This window comes from Protopterus annectens, chromosome 11.part0, assembly GCF_019279795.1.
Source record: "Protopterus annectens isolate FY-2018-M chromosome 11.part0, PAN1.0, whole genome shotgun sequence".
NCBI lineage: Eukaryota > Metazoa > Chordata > Ceratodontiformes > Protopteridae > Protopterus > Protopterus annectens.
Genome location: NC_056745.1, coordinates 973627493 through 973646202, shown reverse-complemented (window position 1 = coordinate 973646202; position 18710 = coordinate 973627493). Strand labels below are relative to the sequence as shown.

The 18710-nt window shown below is 38.9% G+C and overlaps 1 protein-coding gene across 1 annotated transcript in view; it reads right to left on the bottom strand.

The window, feature by feature from the left end:
* Positions 1 to 1034: 1034 nt before the first annotated feature.
* SEMA3A (semaphorin 3A) overlaps positions 1035 to 18710 on the bottom strand; it is a 1172288-nt gene continuing 1154612 nt past the window's right edge. Inside the window, exon 17 of the mRNA XM_044088352.1 lies at positions 1035 to 3144. Coding sequence (XP_043944287.1) covers positions 2689 to 3144 — 456 coding nt within the window. The 3' untranslated portion in view covers positions 1035 to 2688. The remainder of the gene's footprint in view (positions 3145 to 18710) is intronic.

Sequence of the window (18710 nt, the reverse complement as noted above, 5' to 3'; positions counted from 1 at the left end):
AAGCAGTAGAAACACCTAAGCTCCACACATATAACAAAATGAAAATCAAGTACCAAAGTCTTTAATTGTTAAGCACTTTTATCCCCTGGGTGAACCTTTGGGGACTTCATCAGAAGTTTTCTGATGAAGTCCCCAAAGGGTCACCCAGGGGATGAAAGTGCTTAACAATTAAAGACTTTGGTACCTGATTTTCATTTTGTTATATATGTGTAGCGTGTGGTGTTTCTACTGCTTGTTTGGGTATCTACTACAGTTTTTTACAAGTTTATTTCTGATGTCTATTCAAACAGTTATGTGGATTTATTAATTATTAACATTTATTCATTTTATTCCATGTGCTTTCTAACTGAATAATCCTTTTAGTTTCTTATAGTAGGTCAAATTTCTATTTTATCGTGAGTAAGGGATATATTGTCTGCAAACTGTGAACGCTTGAGAAAAATGTCTACTCTTTATCAAATACATGCTCTGGAATATTTGATAGCCACCTATGGTGCCACCAAGACAGGTAGAAAGGACCTTGGCTTTGCATCTTATAGAACAGGGCACATCAGATATGCATCATTGCTCATATTGGGAAATGTAAGCATCTTGAATATTGCTGTATCTAACAGACTTGTGATATTCTGGCTTTAATGACACAAAATACATAGAGCAGCTAACCTTTCTTGAGCAGCAGCAGTCTTTAAATGGCAGTACAGCAAATGTGTTCAAGTTATAGCCCCAAGCAATCAAATCTCTGAGTTGTATGTGAATTTGCAACTTCAAGCAGACTGACCTACAGGTAATTAAAAATTTCAGCAACGGCATTCAGATTAAGTTGTATCAACAACTCTAAAGTCTCATATACTTCTTGCTTGCTTTCACTAAAAACCTCATTTATCCACCGGCATCCACCAATTACAAATATTATATGGTGAGTGTACATTGCAAATAATTAATGTGGTAATGTATTTCTCGATGAAAATTGCTATTATCTGTAAAGGGATGGAGAAAAGAGTGAAGTAAACATAGGAAGCATTATGCAAGTAGAGTTAATGTGAACATGTATTTTTTTAATCTGTATCTGAAATTTGATTGTGCCAGAAGCACATATATATGCATTTTTCATTGCCATAATGTCTCTTACAGTTAAAACCTTCCTATTACTTTCATAAAGCCATCAAACTGCCTAATATCACATTTTCCTGTAGCAAGACTTTTCTATACAGTAGTATGAAATCATCTAACAATACAACAAAACTATTAAGTGCATGCATTTCTTTGCTTTATGTGTCCTCATTAGGGCAATAGACCAGTCATTCAAACTTTAATAACAGTCCCCTCTACAGCTGCAAGGAGTGCACTTAAGTAACCTAGTTACCCTGTTTATTATATATGCTTAGAAGGCTTCATTAATTAGCCTGTATTTTGTAACGTTTCAGTGAAACAAATCCCAAAAGTAGACAGCCATAACTGATTACTGCCAGAATTTGATAATATCAATTTGTATATCTTGCTTCTGTTTTGCTTCATGGTATATAAAATGTTAACGCTGCCAATTTCTTATACTTAAAATACCCGAACAACTGCTACATTTTCATGGTACTAGCCTTACTTTGCAACCAATAAATAAATTCTGTTATTCAGACCAAACATAAACATGTAAACAAAAATATCTAACATGATAACATATAAACATACAACTATAAAAAATGAAACTGGAATTTTTGCAGAGAATAAAAAAGGGTTGTTCATATTCCTAAGTATGCATTCTATTTACTATATTACCATAAAAATAAATGCATCTGAATGAAGTCAAAAAGAGCTTAAGTACAATTTTATCATCATCTGCTTTTTTCTTGTAGATACTTCCTGATTAATGGAAAGTTGTTTTACAACATTGAATCCTATACATTTGTTACAAAATATGTTATAACTCAAAAATATTCATCAGTACACTGTTTTGAAAAAATGATGTCAAATTATAAGGTATTACTCCAATAAAATTTTACACCAATATATCAGCTGATTAATTAACATCCAAATGTTGTTAAATATTTAGAAAAGAAAAAAACTTTGATTTCCCCATCACATATTTTACTGCCATTTCACCTGTATCTGAAAAATACTTTCACATTTCAGAAGTGAAAAAAGAGAGCAATTATTTGCTTGCAAAGTTCCTTTATTATCCAATTGCTTATTATTTTGAATTCTGTGGTCCTTTTGTGTTTGATTTTTCAGGTCTTACATTATTTTGTCAAAGAGCTTTGTCATTCTAGCAAAGGCACCCTATGTGAGATGTAGTGCCTAAATCAAGGAAGTCCCATATACCTTCATTTTTAAAAAAAAAAAAATGAGGTGATTACTCTTTAGGTTTTCTGAAATGGATTTAAATCACTGCTCAATTGTAGATGAGTTCACAAAAGTTCTAGATATAATAAAACTGTCAATCACAGTACTTTCAGTCTTTTATTTACATTAATATCACAGTCCCATAGAGAGAGCTTCTCTTCATGGTCTTTACTGTTTACATCCATTAAAGCATTTTTAAGAAGTATCTGCACAGAACCAGTGGCATTAGAGTGTCAAGCATTCCACCCTTGTAAACATCAATGTAATGCAAGGAAAGCATTCTCAACTATTGCATTTTCCAGTTTCTGTCAATAAGAGTTTCAGCTTAGATGAGGTTTCTATAGATAAAGTAGTTCAAACACTCCTGGGAGACCTTTCTGCCTCATGGGTCCTCCTGTTTCTACCTTTCTTAGTTTCCTGTAGGTGTTTCCATTTATTGGCATTCGCTGGCGTACTAGCTGGTCGCTGCTTACGTTGTTTCCGCTCTCTTTTCCAAACTTGCTCACAGAAGTCATCCATTGTATTTAAGTTGGGGTGATTGATTAACTGCATGAAATCTCTGTACCAGACTTTCTGATTAGGAGTAGATACACTAGACGTTTCTTTAGGTTTATGAACTTCTCCTTCCTGGTGTTTATGCAACAACTCTTCCAACTGTTCAGCATCTATGATCTCAAGGGTCACTTTCAGTATATTCTGAATAAAACCATGTTCAATGGTATAGCAGTAGTAAATCCCTGAATCCTTTCGGTGAAGGCTTCGTAGAAGAAGCCCCTGTTCTGTTTTTATAAGTCGTTCATTTTCTTTTATCTGTAATGACAAAGAATTACACTTAACAGAATTCTGTCTTATTTTGTTGTGTACATTGGTTAATACAATAGCTACTTAGTTAAAATGATAATAAGAATTATTCAAAACACAGGAAAAGGTACAGCAAAACTTGAAATGCTCGGCATTGGTTACATAAACATTATTCGTTGCCTAAATAAATTAGCTTCTTCTCACCTTTCTATGCTTATTCCCCTCAAAAGAAATATCCAGGAATAGTTTCTGGCTGTAAGGCTGGTGACTGAACTCAATGAAGTGATGGCAAAATGGAAGAACACAGAGTGGTGCATTATCAGTGACATGTTCTCCTTTCATTGATTGAAAAAATGTTTTTTTTTACCTTCACAACAACCATTTCACTGATGTTTAAATTGTACTACGATAGTGAAGATCACCTGTGGAAGTAGATACATTACCCTACATGATGTCAGCAAAAGTCAAACAAAAAGGGCTGCAATATGATAAGGGCATGACACAAGTATCTCACCCTTCCTCTTCTCAGTGTGATACTGCACAGGTCATACTGACCTTCCCTCGTTTTCTAAATAAATAGCAAATGTGTACACAGTGCATAGCAGAAAACTACTAAAATCACTGGACAATAGACCCGCAGTATAGATTAAAAAAAACAAAACACTAACTGGCTTCTTGACGTCCGCATCTCTACTGTGTTCAGCCTGTTAGCTTCTCCCACTCCATTTCTTAGACTCTTCATCCTGTAATAACACCACAACTCTGGCCTCATTTCAACCAGTCTCATGTTATATGACCCTGTAGATAGTGATTCAGAATTGAATACTAACCTCACTTCTAGCAATTACCTGTCATATGACACTGAAACTGATATTTCACAATTTAATACTAGAAGGTTGAATTCTCAGATCAATATGACTCCTTTTCGTACTTCCCCTTTACCTAATTCTGCTTGTAATTTTATATATGTAATTTATTTGTCTTCTCCCTAATGCCTCCTGATAATCAGCTATCGCTCATACTGCTTCATCCATTTTCCTTTCTAGTAAAGAATCATATACCTTAAGTCATCATACAGGCAGACATAATGCATTTTGTTATTGCAGACTTATCCTTTCCCCTGAGTGAGAAACATGTGACCATTGTCAATGTTCAGGGCACTATGCCTTCCCTATGTACAGTGGATATAAAAAGTGTACACACCCCTGTTAAAATGCCAGGTTTTTGTGATATAAAAAAATGAGACCACAATAAATAATTTCAGAACTTTTCCCACCTTTAATGTCACCTATAACCTGTACAATTCAATTGAAAAACAAATCTGTTAGGGGAAAAATATAAAAAATAAAAAACGTACAATAACCTGGTTGCATAAGAGTGCACACCCTTAAAGTAATTTTTTGTTGAAGCACCTTTTGCTTTAATTACAGGATTCAGTCTTCTTGTCTATCAGCATGGCATGTCTTGACTTGGCAATATTTGCCCCCTATTCCCTGCAAAAGCACACCAAATCTGTCAGATTGTGAGGGCATCTCTTGTGCACACCTCTCTTCAGGTCACCCCACAGATTTTCTATTGGATTTAGGTCTGGGCTCTGGCTGGGCAATTCCAAAACTTTCAATGTGAAGTTGTTAAGTCTCGCCGTTTATTCTCACTGATGGGTTTGGAGCCGATCCTCAGCTCCGACACGGCCTATAGCAAAAGCTCAAGGTTTGCCAGTAGCTCGAGGCCAAGCCCCTTATCCCACAATGCACTGCTGGAATTACCTCAGATCTAGTTTGCCGTGGCAAGAGATCTTGGTGATCCAGTCAGCTCGGACCATATATTGCTTAAATCGCAAGTTTAAAATTTTCTTTCTCCTTCTTTTTGGTATAATTATTCTCTATCTAGTGTGTGTGTGTTTCAAGTTAAAATATTGTAGCTATACATAGGTTAGATTGTAGTAGGTAGTGCCGTGTGTTTGCTTAGTTTCTTAGAGTGTTGGGCCTTTTGTTAGCCCTATTTAGATTTAACAAGTTCTTCTTGTTAGTATTTTTTTAGTGTGGGCCTAGTTAGCCCTATATTTAACTTCTACAAGTTAATTCTGTGGTGTGCCTGTTTCAAACTTTGAACATGTCGGATGAGAGGGAAAAGTCTCATCCCAAATCGGGGTTTAAAAAATGTTCAGATTGGGGACAGAAAATGTCCGTCACTGATGGGCATGTCCAATGTGTTTACTGTCTAGGGGCTAAATACCTCCAAGACTCTTGCAGTATTTGCCACTATTTTTCCTCTAGGGTGCTCTTAGAGAGAAGGAGAAAGCTTATTCATAGGGGGTTGCTGCAGCATACTTTCTCTGAGGCATTGGGTAACCAGGAAGGTGCTAGCACTTCTTCAAAATCATCTAAATCTTCTGGAGATTCTAAAGTTACTAAGAAGGCAAAAAGAATAGAGGGTACAGGGTCATCGGTTCCACAGTCCTTGGAACCGAGTGTCCCTTTGGTTCAGATTCAGCTCCCAGTCTTGGAGCCGGTCTCTGAGGTTCCCTCATCTCCTCTGCTTCAGTCAGCACCTTCGGTGCATTCCTCGAAGTCTTCGGTTAGCCTCTCAGGTATGGATATGGATCGGCTAGTGCAGAAGCTTCTATGGTCACCAGGACTTGCTAAATTGTTGTTGGCTCCGACCCTTTCGTCGGAGCTGAAGACCATTGAACCGGACTTGACTACACCTCCTCCGAGCCGTACTGGACTCTCGGAGCCAAAGGAGCCTGAACCGATAGTTGTTGAACCTATGGAACCGAGACCCGCACAGGTGTTATTGGTTCCATCTACTCGGACGTCCTCGGTGCTGACTGAGGATGCTAGGAGCTGACACTCTCCTGTTGGGTCCGGGGAGGATAGTCGGACCGATTTGTCTGTGCCGACTCTTCCTCTCGGGGCTTTGGCTCGGATGAGCTCGGCTCCTACCTCGGACTCGGAGCCCATGGTTTCGGTGCGGGAGGATCGGGCGGTTCCTCCGGATCTGTCTACTCCTTCTCGTCGGAGCCATGGTGCTTTCGATGCCATGAGGAGAGTCCTGTCTCCTAAGACATCGTTGGCATCAGTTCGGGATTCCTTCTCCCCTCAAGCACCTGTGCCCGCTTCTACGTCTACCGGTCCCCCTAAGCGTAGAGACCCTGAGCCTCAAGAAGCCAGACAGGGCACCTCCTGTTCTTCCGAGACCTCCCCAGATCTCCCGACTGAGGAGGTACCCCAGGAAGAGACTGTGCAAGAGGAGGCACTTGGACTCCCCACAGGAGTCTTTGACATCCGACACTGACTTGGATGAGTCAGAAGGGTCCCCTCGATCCCCCTCTGAGGATATCTCCTTTGCGAAGATATTAGAGATCCTGAGTCAGAGGGGTGATTGGCAGTCCAAAACCCCTACTGAGGACAAGTCAGTGATTTTGAAGGCTTTTGTGTCTCAACCTTCCACTTCTTGGGTGTCTCCACCTTATGATGAGCTCATAGAGCTGATCTCTCGTAAGGCGTGGGAGTCACTGGAGGCCATGGAACTTGTTGCTCGGAAGCCGAATAAGTTCACTTCTGCCCCAGTGGACAAAGCCTTTTTGACCAAAGGAGTGCCTGTTGATGCCATGGTGGTAGCTGCAGTCACCAAAAAGGAAGTGTTTGAAACATCCGCATCTATCCATTCTCCTAACAGAGATTCTAGGATCATGGATAGATATGGGAAACGCATGTTTAGTTCAGTGAATTTTTATCTGCGATCGCTGAACTATTTAACCTATTTCAAGAGACTACAAAGAGATCTCCTGAAAGAGCTAGAAGATACTCTCCAGGCTGCAGGGGTTGCCGACAAAGTCAACACACAGCTCGCTACCCTAAACTCGGTTGTGAATTCGTCCATGCGTCTCATATCTTATGCAGCTGATGGTTCGATTAGAGCAACTAGTTCAGGCATTGCTCTGCGGAGACAAGTCTGGATGCATCTCTGTTCCTTTGTGAAGCCCTTTAAGTCTTCCTTTATCAACCCCCCATTTGATGGCTCATCACTGTGTAGGCTTAAAGTAAAGGAACCTTTAACCAGGTGTGAGCAGGAAGGCAAAACCCTATCTGCCAATGGAGTCAGTTTTTCTACCCCTACTTGGCCCTACCCCAAGGGCCCTAAGGGCAGAAAAATGTGGTTCCGAAAAGCACAGGGAGCTTTCCAGGGCACATGTGAAGAAACCCCCTCTAGAGGCAGAGGAGTGGGTTATAACGAAAGGCGCCGCCCGCACGGCAGAGGGGGTCCGCAGCAACAGGGTGACAGAGGCCAGTTCTTTGGTCAGCCCTACCAGCGCTCCTGAAAGGAGGCCCGGCTGTCCGGCTCTGGAGGCAGTCAGGGGTCGCTTATCTCTGTTCACAGAAGCTTGGCTAAACATAACGTCAGATACATGGGTACATTGCATTGTTTCCAGAGGATATTTCATACCGTTCTCTTCCCCTCCCACTCCTGTAAACAGAATCCTAGATGTTCCACCCAGTCTCAGGGAACAAGCAATCGTAGAGGTCCAAAAACTGCTAGGAAAAAAGAGTCATCCAACCAGTCCCAGCAGACCAAGTTGGATTCGGAACTTACTCAAGATTCTTTTTGGTACCAAAGAAAACAGGGGACTGGAGACCTATCTTGGACCTCAGCAGACTCAACCAATTCGTAAAGAAAGAGAAGTTCCGAATGGTCACGCTTCAGTCCATTCTTCCCTTCCTAGGGAAAGGCGATTGGATGTGCTCCATAGATCTCAAGGACGCGTACTATCACATAAAGAGGAACAGATGCTCCAGGGATCACCTGCGTTTCCGACTGGGAGCCAATCATTACCAGTTTCGAGTACTGCCCTTTGGTCTCACTAAAGCCCCCAGAGTGTTCACCAATTGCATGGCAGTGATCACGGCTCACCTGAGGCGTTTAGGATTCCAGGTGTTTCCATACCTATACGATTGGCTCCTCACCGCTACCACCAGGCATCAATTAACTCAGGCAACACAATATACTCTGACACTCTGCCATCAATTAGGCATTACAATCAACTTTGAAAAGTCTGCCTTATCGCCATCATAGCATACCGTTTTTATAGGAGCAGAGTTAGATACCTCAACCACCACTCTACATCTTCCAGTCGAAAGAGTCTCACTTCTTCACCAACAGGTCAACTCACTGGTGTCAAAGAACAAAGCTACAGAGCAGAGGTCTTGAAGGTGCTAGGTTTGATGGCGGCAGCAATCCTGGCTGTACCACTCGCAAGGATGCATATGCGAATCCTTCAATGGCTCCTCTTCGCTCAGTGATCTTACCAAAAGCTACCGATGCACCACATGATTTTCATCACAGATTCTGGCAAGAGAGACCTTCTGTGGTGGTTGACGTCTCTTCATGTCACAATCGGAAGACCCTTTGCCCCCCCCCCAGTAGCCACTGTGACCATGGACGCTTCCCTGATGGGGGGGGGGGCATTTTCAGGGAAAGACTGCCCAAGGCACATGGACGGATCACGATTCACATCTGCATATCAATGTTCTGTAGTTGAGAGCGGTACTTCTGGCGTTGCAGTACTTTCAGGACTCTCTTCCTCTAGGGACAATTGCAATTCAGACGAACAACATGTCAGTGGTCGGGTACTTGAAAAGAAAAGGCAGAACCAAGTCTTACCCCCTTTGTCGAGAAGCCCTCAGGGTATGGCAATGGGCTGTGTCATCCCACTGCTTTCTGATAGCAACGGACATCCCGGGGAAATCCAACATGATAGCGGACAAGCTGAGCAGGGCAATACTGTTGCCTCATGAGTGGTGTCTCAACCAACGAGTTGCAGATTTGATTTTCCGCAAATGGGGCCAGCCTTGCTGCGACCTCTTTGCCAGTCACATCAATACCAAATGCAGAAGCTACTTTGCCCTAATACCACCTCCAGGACATTCCCTGAGAGATGCACTCGTACACGATTGGCCTCTGGGTCTCCTATATGCATTCCCACCTATCATACATAGGTTACATAGTTACATACATAGGTTAGTACTAAGCTAACTGCTCTTGCGAGCCATTTTAACCCTAGCCAATTATCCCTTGTGAGACTCAAACCCTGCACCTTGTGTTTGTAAGGCAAACACCTTCCCATTGATACCCAAGGTTTTACTGAAAGCAAAATTGCTGGGAAGGACAGTTATCCTCATAGCCCCCTACTGGCCTCGACAAATTTGGTTCCCCTTCACCATCATCTGCTGGAGGATCCATGGAACCTGGACCCAGTTCCGGACCTTCTGACACACCCATCAGAGGTCCTTCACTGCAGTCCCTAAAGCTGACTGCTTGGCTAATCCACTTCCCCTAATTGCCAGGCTTCATTCACTTTCAGATGATACAAGACAAATCCTTTTGTCTTCTCACAAGCCACCCACCAGGAAACTATACCGCAGTAAGTGGAACAGGTTCTCAATTTGAGCCAATATACAGAAAATCTACCCTTTCTGAGCTCCTCTATCGTCCATTTCAGAGTTTTTGACAAAGATTTTTAAGGAAGGAGCAGCAGCTGCCACAGTTGGAGTCCAGTTAGCCGCCATATCAAATTTCCACCTTGGATTCGATGGATTGAACGTTATGGGCCATAAGTTATCTAAGGCTTTTCTTAAAGGTGTTTTTCACATGAGACCTCCTGTCAAAATCCCTTATTCTCCCTGGAATTTGAATTTTATACTGTCTCAAATAATTCTTCCCCCCTTCGAACCACCATCTTCTTGTGATCTCAAATATTTGTCCTAGAAGACTGTATTTCTAGTAGCTATTACTTCTGCCCGCAGAGTGTCAGAACTTCAAGCATTATCTATTAGACCTCCTTACATGATTTTTCATGCTGATAGAGTATCTCACAGAACAACCCCCTCCTTTTTGCCTAAAGTCTGTTCTGAATCCAATATCAATCAGGTCATTGAGTTGCCAGTCTTTTTTCCCAACAACTCTAGCAAATTGGAATACATGCTGTATAAACTTGATGTACACAGACAGCTCAGATTTTATCTTGATAAAACTAAGGATATCAGAAGATCAGATCAACTTTTCGTATCCTTTTCGGGGCCAGAAAAAGTAATCCAGTGGCTAAAACAACCCTATCTAAATGGTTATCAGATTGTATATCCTTTGTTTATGCAAATGCAAACATGCCATTGACACACAGACCTAAGACTCATTCTACCAGAGCCGTTTCTACGTCTTCTGCCTTTCAAGCTAAATCGCCCCTTGACAATATTTGTGCTGCAGCCACTTGGTCTAAGCCTCATACCTTTATCACGCATTACAAAGTAGATAAGGCTTCCAGGGACAGGTCTTCCTTTGGTTCCACGGTACTGAAAAACGTACTTCCATGAGCCACCCAAGATTGAGGGTGTTAGGGACGCTACCCATCAGTGAGAATAAATGGCAAGATTTAACAACTTCATATAAAGAAGTTATGTACTCACCATAACATTCCACGTGAGTTGTTTATCTTGCCTTTATTCTCATGTCCCTCCCTCCTTCCCCCTCCTGGCTGACAGTTGACTTAGAGGCTAGTACCATCCTGGTTATTCAATACTTCTTCTTTCCCTGTGGGAAGTGCTTCCTTGTAGAAAAAGAAAAAAAAGCTATATATACTCGCAGCAAACAAGATCTGAGGTAATTTCAGCAGTGCATTGTGGGATAGTGGCAAACCTTGAGCTTTTGCTAGAGGCCGTGTCAGAGCTGAGGATCGGCTCCGAACCCATCAGTGAGAATAAAGGTGAGATAAACAACTCACATGGAACGTTGTGGTGAGTACATAACTTCTTTTTTTCTTCTGCTGAAGCTATTCTTTTGTTGATTTGGATGTATGCTTGGGCTCATTGTCATGCTGAAATGTGAAATTCATCTTCATCTTCAGCTTTTTAGCAGATGCCTGAAGGCTTTGGGCCAAAAGTGACTGGTATTTGGAACTGTTCATAATTCGCTCCACCTTGAATAAAGCCCCAGTTCCAGCTGAAGAAAAGCAACTCCAAAGCATGATACTGCCATCACTATGTGTTCTTTTGGTGATGCGAAGTGTTGTTTCTGCACCAAATGTACATTTTGGAATTGTGGCTAGAAAGTTCAGCCTCGGTCTCATCAGGCCATAACACATTTTCCCCCATGTTTTTGGGAAACGATGTATTGTTTTGCAAATTTTAGCTGAGCCTAGATATTTTTCTGTGTAAGAAAAGGCTTCCGTCTTGCAACCCTACCCCATAGCTCAGATATATGGAGAATATTTGAGATTGTTGTCACATGTAGTACACAACCAGTACTTGCCAGAAATTCCTGCAGCTCTTTTAGTGTTGCTTTAAGTCTCTTGGCAGCCTCCCTGACCAGTTTTTGTCTTGTCTTGTCATCAATTTTGGAGGGATGTCCAGTTCTTTGCAACATCATTGTTGTCCCATATTTTCTCTACTTTTTGAACTGTTGTTCCATATTTCCTCCACTTTTTGATGACTGTCTTCACTGTCTTCCATGGTATATCCAATACTGTGGAAATTTTTTTGTACCCTTCCCCTGACTGATACCTTTCAACAATGAGAACCCTTTGATGCTTTCTAAGCTCTCTGTGAACCATGGCTTTTGCTGTAGCAGGCAACTGAGTAAATGTCAGGAAAATCCTACTAGGACAGCTGAAGTTTATTTGGGGTTAATCAGGGTCTGTTTAATTGATGGCGGGTGTGTACCCAAGAAGACTGAATGCTGTAATTAAATCAAAAGGTGCTTCAACAAAGTATTAGTTTAAGGGTGTGCACATGTATGCACCCAGCTTACTGTATGCTTTTTATTTTTTATATTTATTCCCCTAACAGATTTGTTTTTTTTTTTAATTGAATTGTACAGGTTATAGGTCACATTAAAGGTGGGAAAAGTTTTCAAATGATTTATTGTGGTCTCATTTTTTTATATCACAAAAATCTGGCATTTTAACAGGGGTGTGTACACTTTTTCTAGCCACTGTAAGTGTACACATCCATGCACCCGAGATAAGTTATCACACGTACAGTTTGTTGACCTAAATGCATCCCTCACAGTCATTCCCATCCTTCATCATTCATTCTCCAAGTAAATTATGGAATTATGACACCACAAACCCCAAACACTCTTCCCCCCCCCCCCGATAGTCACACACATTCACATACATGCTCCCCACTCAGTCTCAGTGCACTTCACTAAACATACTTAGGTAACACCTGGAACAGAGTCAAGGCTTTATTCCTTTACAGCAGTTAAGCTGGCTTACTTACACATTTGTCAACATAATTTTCTTCCTATTTATGGTGCAATGCTAACTGTTGTCAGACTCCATGGATTCTAGTCTCCAGTCCAATGCCATTTAGTGTTTCTTTCTTTTCTGCATCTTTTACTTCTGTTGTGCATCCTCTGTCATTTTTATATACTGCATCACATTTTCCTCTCACACATCTTGCCCTTTCAGTCTATCCCACTTCTTAGTACTACAGTATTGTAATTCCCTATCATGTATGTCCTACATTTTGTCTCCATCTAAAAGTCCAGCATGTAGCAAACTTATCTTATCTGTCATTTTCCTGGCAGCACCATATATGACAATTCATCTCAATGCAACCATCCAGGTGTCTGTAACCAGTGACACCATCTTCTCTTAAGCTTTTATATTTACTCTTGACTGCTTAATATTGACCATTATGTTAACTGTAATTTTATTTTAGATAAAGAGACTCATTCTGGTTTTCCGTGATACTTTCTGTTACCCATTATTACTAAATTGTAGACAGTCCCAAAAATACATATCTTCTTTCCTCTTTTAAATCTTCCACAGGTTCACATCTGTGCTAACTGCATCATTTTCTTACTTTTTAAAGTTCCAGGATGCTTTTCTTCCCTCCATCTAGAATTCAAGAGACAGGAAAGGGGGGGGGGGGCAGTGTTGCGCCATAAGGCAGGCTACTGCTCCTGTTTTCTTCACAGGATTTTCTGTAAAACCGCTATTGATTTTAGTGTGTTTCAACGTGTGCATTTTCACTGCAAGTATGCCATAATTAAACATTTGCATGTACCACCAAGGAGCACTGAGTTGAATAAATCCTTCTACACCAACACACACAGTGCCCTTGTAGTTAATTATATTAAGTAGAAGGGAAAAGGGGTGCAGCTGTATGCAAAATGCTATGGGGAGGATGGTTTTGCTCCTGATTAAAACATATTTCTATTGCCTTATTCAAAGTAGTTTCACTTTTGGCAAGGCTCCTTCTACAAAGATTTTATTTCATGAATGTTTTGAGTCAGTGCAATGGATATTTCTGCTGTTAAGGTAGAATAATTACAGATAGGCAATCAGCATTTCCATGCAAACTCACCAGATCCTTTGCCTTCAGTTTTACCACTTCTCCTTCATACCCTGATTGATTACTCATATCTTTATATAAACAGATGGGGCCCATATTTCTTTACTGACAGATTTCAGTGCAGCTACAACTGGCAGTCTTCAAAATCAGACTAGAAAAAGGTAGAAGCAAAATACATAGAAAAAAAATGGAACTTGTGGGAACAATGCATGCAGAATAATGTTTTGGAGGAGGATGAATGAGGTTTAAGGGAAGGTAGGAATTGGAAGAGCTATGTAATATTTTATTAATGATTGTATAGTAGATTACATGTGATGTATAATATTTGCAACTGAAAATATATCAATATGGATTGATTTAATTCATATAACTGTGTGATTGCCTATGTCATAAGTGCTAATTCAATAAAGATGATTTTGTTTTAAAAAAAAAGCCATACTTGGTTTCTAAATACCCAGTAAGGCCTTATGCACTGCTGTCTCATCGGATTTTGATGCCGAATCAGCCAGCACCAGCCTTCATCACCGATCTTGCAGATTTCATACATCCCATTTATGACTCCTTTCAAGTTTTGTTTGTTCCCTGTTACTTTATTTCTCTTTCCAAAAGTTACATTTGTTTCTCGCACTCACCTTATTACCTTTATATCATTCTTCTGGAGATATTTATGCTTATCATTTTGCTGCGATGATCATATGTAATCATATGAAAAGCATTTGAAGAAAAGATTATACTTTCTAACACTTTAAAACAAAATTACCTGTTGGCCCTACCTAAGAACCATATTTGACAAAAGATTGCATGAATACATTAATATAGTTAACATGCTGTTTCTTTTTGACTTTACCCTAAAGTATTAATTGTACTTCCTGTGAAAATGCTGTTCTGCTCTGAATGATTTATGTTGGGTAAAGAAGTATTTTAAACAGTTAGCCAGGGCTGATAAAATCTGAATGACTGCACTTATGTAAAGGATTCTTGAAAGCATTTTCCCAGTTAATCGAGCAGTACGATGTCTATGTACTGGCAAGATACTGCTGAAATTAAACCACACACCAGTAAGTCATTCGGATGGATCAGCTAAGTCTAACGCCTGACAAAATCCATGAGAAATGCAGCCTGATCAGGGCTTTCATTTTTTTTTCATTCATCCAAAGGATAATTTTACCTTCCACTCCCTTTACCACATCTTAGAAGCTTTTTTTTATTATAATTATTTAACTAACAAAGCACTGGTTATGTCGTAATAACTTATCTTAGGCAACAACAGTCAGTAAACATCCTACCATTCTTTTGTAAACAGAGATCATAAGCTATTATGAGCAGTGCTTTGCTCAAGCCTGTTTCTTTTTAATAAGTTTTTTTTTTCAATAATAATTCTTTATTATTTTTCAACTTGTTCACACACACAAAAATCAACGCTTTCTTGGGAATTTACTATATTACATATCCCCCCAAATAATCTATCTAGATCCCAAATGACCATACTTATGGATATCTTTTTGTTAATGAAACTCTATATAGCTACAAATTGGTTGAATCCAGCTCAAACTTCATGGGACAACTTCAAGATTTTAGCGATAAAACACATATTAGCCCACAAATTACTAATTAATGATCATACCAAACATATAAATAATCAGAAGATCTGGGAACAAATTTTCAATATTATACTGGCTTAATGTACAGAACCCAATATAACTATTGGTCTAAAGGGGGGGTTGTCAGAATAAAATGTCAGATATGTTAGGAGACAATGACATATACGAAAGAGTTTCAAGGTATGAAATGGTAAAAGCATACACCAAGATTGATTAGCAACTGTATGAAAACTTGATTGAAGGTGTGATAAGTAAGGAAGAATATAGCTATTTACTAGTGGAACATCCAATCACGCCTTCGATTTTTGGTATACCGAAAATCCACAAAAACACGAACAACCCCCCCCTTTAGACCAATAGTTTCAGCAAAATGTTCTAAATTTGAAGCTATGGCACACTATATAGATGTGAATTGTAAAGAAGTTGTAAAGAAACTACCTCATATTCTAAGGGATTCCTGGCATTGCTTGGAAGTCGTGAAGGAACATTTGTTGAATATCAAGTAAGGACACCATTATGGTCACAATTGATATAGTCAATTTATTTTTAGTGATACCACATGATCTTGGCCTGAAAATGTTTGAGGCAAGTTTAGAGACCTACAGTGATTTGCATACGGTCAAGCGAAGATTGTTAACAGAAATGATGGAAATGGTATTAAACAACAACTATTTCCAATTAGAAGGTGAATTCTTTAGGCAACGTTCAGGTGTGGCCATGGGAGCAAAATGTGCACCTATTTACGCTAACTTAGTATTAGCAAATTGGGAGACACAGAAAATATTTAAAAGTAGCTTTTGGTCTAAAATTACATTATACCTTAGGTTTTTAGATGACATAATAATTTTTTGGAAGGGAAAGGAAGAAGAGGTTTTGGAATTTGTGGCATTTCTGGAGAATACAACTTCTTTCTTGAGATTTACGTTTAACATTCACAAAGACAGTTGTGAATAATTGGATATTCAGCTGCAGAGAAAAGAAAATAACATAGAGTCAAATATATACAGGAAGAAAACATATTCCAACTCGTTTTTACATTTTAATAGTTGTCACCCATATTTTCAAAAAAGGAACTTAGTAAAGGGACAAATGGTGAGACTGTCTAGGATCATAAGTAACGAGATGGTTTACAAAAATGAGATAGACAAACTGATTGATATGTTCTTAGACAGAGGTTACCCAAAATTGTTATTAACTGAAATAAAAAATGAAGTTGAGGTTAAAAGGAAAGATAATTTTAAACCTATTTTGAGGTATGGAAGTTCAATAAATACAAGCGAAAGAACTAATAAAACAAGTAAAACAGGAGTATTAATATTACCATTTAATATTAACACAAGTATAATTATTAATACGGTCAAAGAAACATGGGAAAAGGTATTTAATAATAAATTGGAGATCACGAACATTATAGGTAAAAGTCCCAGTATTGTATTTAGTAGGGGGAAAAATTTAAAAGAATATTTTGAGAGTGAACGACAATACAAGAATTCAAAAATGAAAAAATGTGGTTTATGTAGAACCTGCACATTTATAAATGATGGTCCATATGTAATGGTGAAAAACTTTAACAGATCTATAAGATGTCCGGGTCATGCTAATTGTAACACTAAGATGGTAGTATATTTAGCAACGTGTTTATCATGTCCTGCCTACTATGTAGGTAAAACAATAAGGAAATTAAAAGCGCGTATAATGGAGCATAATAGAGACATTAAAAATAAAAAGGTAACAAGTTCCTTATACTTACATAGTACAACATGCCTGGATTTTAAAAGGTTTATATTTTTTATAATAGATAGGATACCGGAGAATAGTAACAAGGAAGGAGATGTGAACAATTTATTGGAAACAAAGGAATGTTTATGGCAACTCAGGCTTAATGCCAGTAATATGCCTGGTATAAATGAACATATTTCCATTTCTAGTATTTTAAAGAATAAATCATATTGTATTTAACATATACATTTTACAACAAACAAGTAGAACAAAGAATATATATATATTAATTACAATAGATAACACTATTATTTAATACATATAAAATATACTTACTGTAACTTATTTAATATTTAATATTTATATTTTATGTATTTGTATTTATATATATGAAGAACTGTAAAAGTGTGATGCATGGTTGAATACATTTATTCTTAGAATGAGAAGTTTTTTAAGTATTTTAAATAGATATATTTTAAGTATTTTAATAGATATATTTTTGGAACATTGTATGATTTATTATTTACTTATTTATCATATATCAGGTTATACTCATGAATTAGGTTTGATATATATGAAATTCATACACAGGGAGTTTCTAAACAGAAGTGATATTTTTATATGTTTATTTGTTTCTGAAAAACTTTTTTGGTTTGTATTATAAGTGAGGCGTTGTGTTGTTAACTTAATTTAATCTAATTTAATCTAATTTAATTAAATGAATTAACGTAACTAAAGTAATAGGAAAAGAATTTAATTAAAGCAGACAACTGATTGGTTGCAGAGAGATTTGAACTTTATAAAACCGAACAAGGTTTTCAAATGTTTTTTACTCTGATGAAACCCACGGACTGGCTGGGTGAAAGCGCTAAGTGTGTAAATAATAAATTTTGATAAACGGTGACATCAGTCTATGGATTACTTTTATTTTTATTACTAGAGTGCTGAAGATAGTTTGTTGTTGTTACGATGAAGATTGATGACATTAGAGAAAGATAGGAGAGCCATGGTGGTACTGTGGAATGGCCTAAAGCCGTGCTGAGAGTCAGCGAGCAGTCTGTTTTGAATAAGAAAGTGCATGATTTGTTTGTGTATGCATCGTTCCATGATTTTAGCCAGTGGTGAAAGAATGGCTATAGGTCTAAAGTTAGCCAGTTCTGTGTAACTACCTCCTTTATGGAATGGTATAACATGTGATATTTTCCATATTGCTGGGATTGATCCCTCTGAGATGGATCTGTTAATCAGAATAGAAATGGCAAGTGCTATGGCATCAGCTGCTTTTTAAAGATATTCAGCTGGGAGGTGGTCGGCAGCTAGTGTAGTAGGTTTTAGCTTTTTAAGTAAGGTCCGGATCAAGTTAGTAGGTATGGTTTGAAAGGTAAAGGTGGGTTGGGTGTTGGGTGGATCAGGACTAGATGTGACAGAGCTGATGTTTGTGTCCGATGGAGTGAGATGGGTAGCTAGAGACTGGATAGTTTCGGTAAAGGAGGAGTTGAAGTTGTTTGCGATTTTTACAGGGGATTTATCAAGGGCACCTGATGGGGTAGGAGTGGTGGAACAGCCTGGATGGAGAAGATTGTTATTACCAGCCCAGAACTTTTGAGGTTTTAGCTGATATTTTTGTTGTAGGAGGGTGTAGTGATTTTTTTTGTCTAGAATGACATATTTTTTGGTTGATTCCTTAGCTGCCGTTATCTTACTTGATCCAGAGGGACTTTGGTAGCATGCTACCTGGCCCAGGTGTTGTTTCTTAGTGTAATTTTAGATGTTAAGTTGTCAATCTCGCCTTCATTCTTGCTGGATGGGTTCAGAGCCGATCCTCGGCTCCGACTCGGCACTTGCTTTAGCTCGAGAACTCCTTTTACCAGCTCGAGGCAACCCTATATCCCATGATGCA